General features: G+C 56.1%; 1 protein-coding gene across 2 annotated transcripts; it reads left to right on the top strand.

The window, feature by feature from the left end:
- Window positions 1-206: 206 nt before the first annotated feature.
- On the top strand, window positions 207-1,004 carry KVP17_000836 (uncharacterized protein; the record flags this gene model as incomplete). Of its 2 annotated transcripts, none has more annotated exons than XM_068515674.1 (1): window positions 207-1,001. In XM_068515674.1, a coding segment is annotated over one exon (795 nt), but the record flags the coding sequence as incomplete, so codon positions are not given. The 2 variants fall into 2 exon arrangements, with proteins under 2 accessions (XP_068378719.1, XP_068378720.1); XM_068515675.1 differs by having other exon boundaries at window positions 504-1,004.

Below are 1,004 nucleotides of genomic sequence, written 5' to 3'. Positions count from 1 at the left end.
TCAAGGATACGAACGCCTCCAACGAAACACAAACGGCTCTCCGACAACTCCTGGTCAGATACGATGGGCTCTGGAGGGGGGAGAGACGAGGCTGCGCTGCGGTTATGAGCCATCGTATCACTACCACGTCAGATAGACCGATTGTGACACGTCCGCGCTCGTTCACCCCGGCTCAACAAAGAGTTCTACAAGAAGAGCTCCGAGTGATGAAAGCGGCTGGAGTCATCGAACCTTCGAACTCCCCTCACGCAAGCGAAGTGGTTCTGGTGAAGAAGAAGACTGGAGGATGGCGAGTCTGCATAGATTATCGGAATGTTAATGACGTTACCGTACCCGATCAATACCCGCTCCCTCGGATCGCTGACCTCGTTCGAGAAGTACGGCAATCTCGCTTCTTCGTCGCCCTCGACCTCCGGGCCGGGTACTGGCAAGTTCGCATGGATCCGGAAAGCATTCCGTACACGGCATTCAGGTGTACGGGAGGTTTATATCAATTCACGGTGATGCCGTTCGGACTCCGAAACGCGCCAGCTACCTTCCAAAGGATGGTTGACTGTCTCCTAGGCGACATGAGGTACAGCGGCGTCCTGGTTTACCTAGACGACATCCTGGTTCATGGGACGTCGGAGGAAGAAACCCTCTCTAGGCTGGAAGAAGTGCTCCGACGGCTCTCTGCAGCCGGTCTTACCCTCAATCTGGGTAAGTGCACCTTCTTCCCCAAGCGGCTGCACTACCTAGGACAGGTGATAGAAGACGGACAGCTCCTACCTGACCCTGGACGTGTACTACAGCTGCAGTCTTGGAAGGTTCCTCGTACCCTAACCGAGCTCCGAAGTCTGCTGGGGCTGTTTGCATACTACCAGGATTTCATTCGTGACTACGCTGCGATAATGGCTCCACTCCATGCGCTCCTGCGCTCCCCGACCAAGACGACCAGCAAAAAGCCCGCTAGCTCAGAGCAGGTCCAAAGCCTGAGCTCCCGGCACAGAACGCGCGTCTCGGTC

The sequence above is a fragment of a genome, assembly GCF_019968985.1.
Source record: "MAG: Porospora cf. gigantea B chromosome Unknown PgB_NODE_13580_length_1004_cov_1855.56, whole genome shotgun sequence".
Lineage (NCBI taxonomy): Eukaryota > Apicomplexa > Conoidasida > Eugregarinorida > Porosporidae > Porospora > Porospora cf. gigantea B.
Note: the sequence above shows the minus strand (reverse complement) of the source record. Positions and strands in the feature narration are given on the sequence as shown.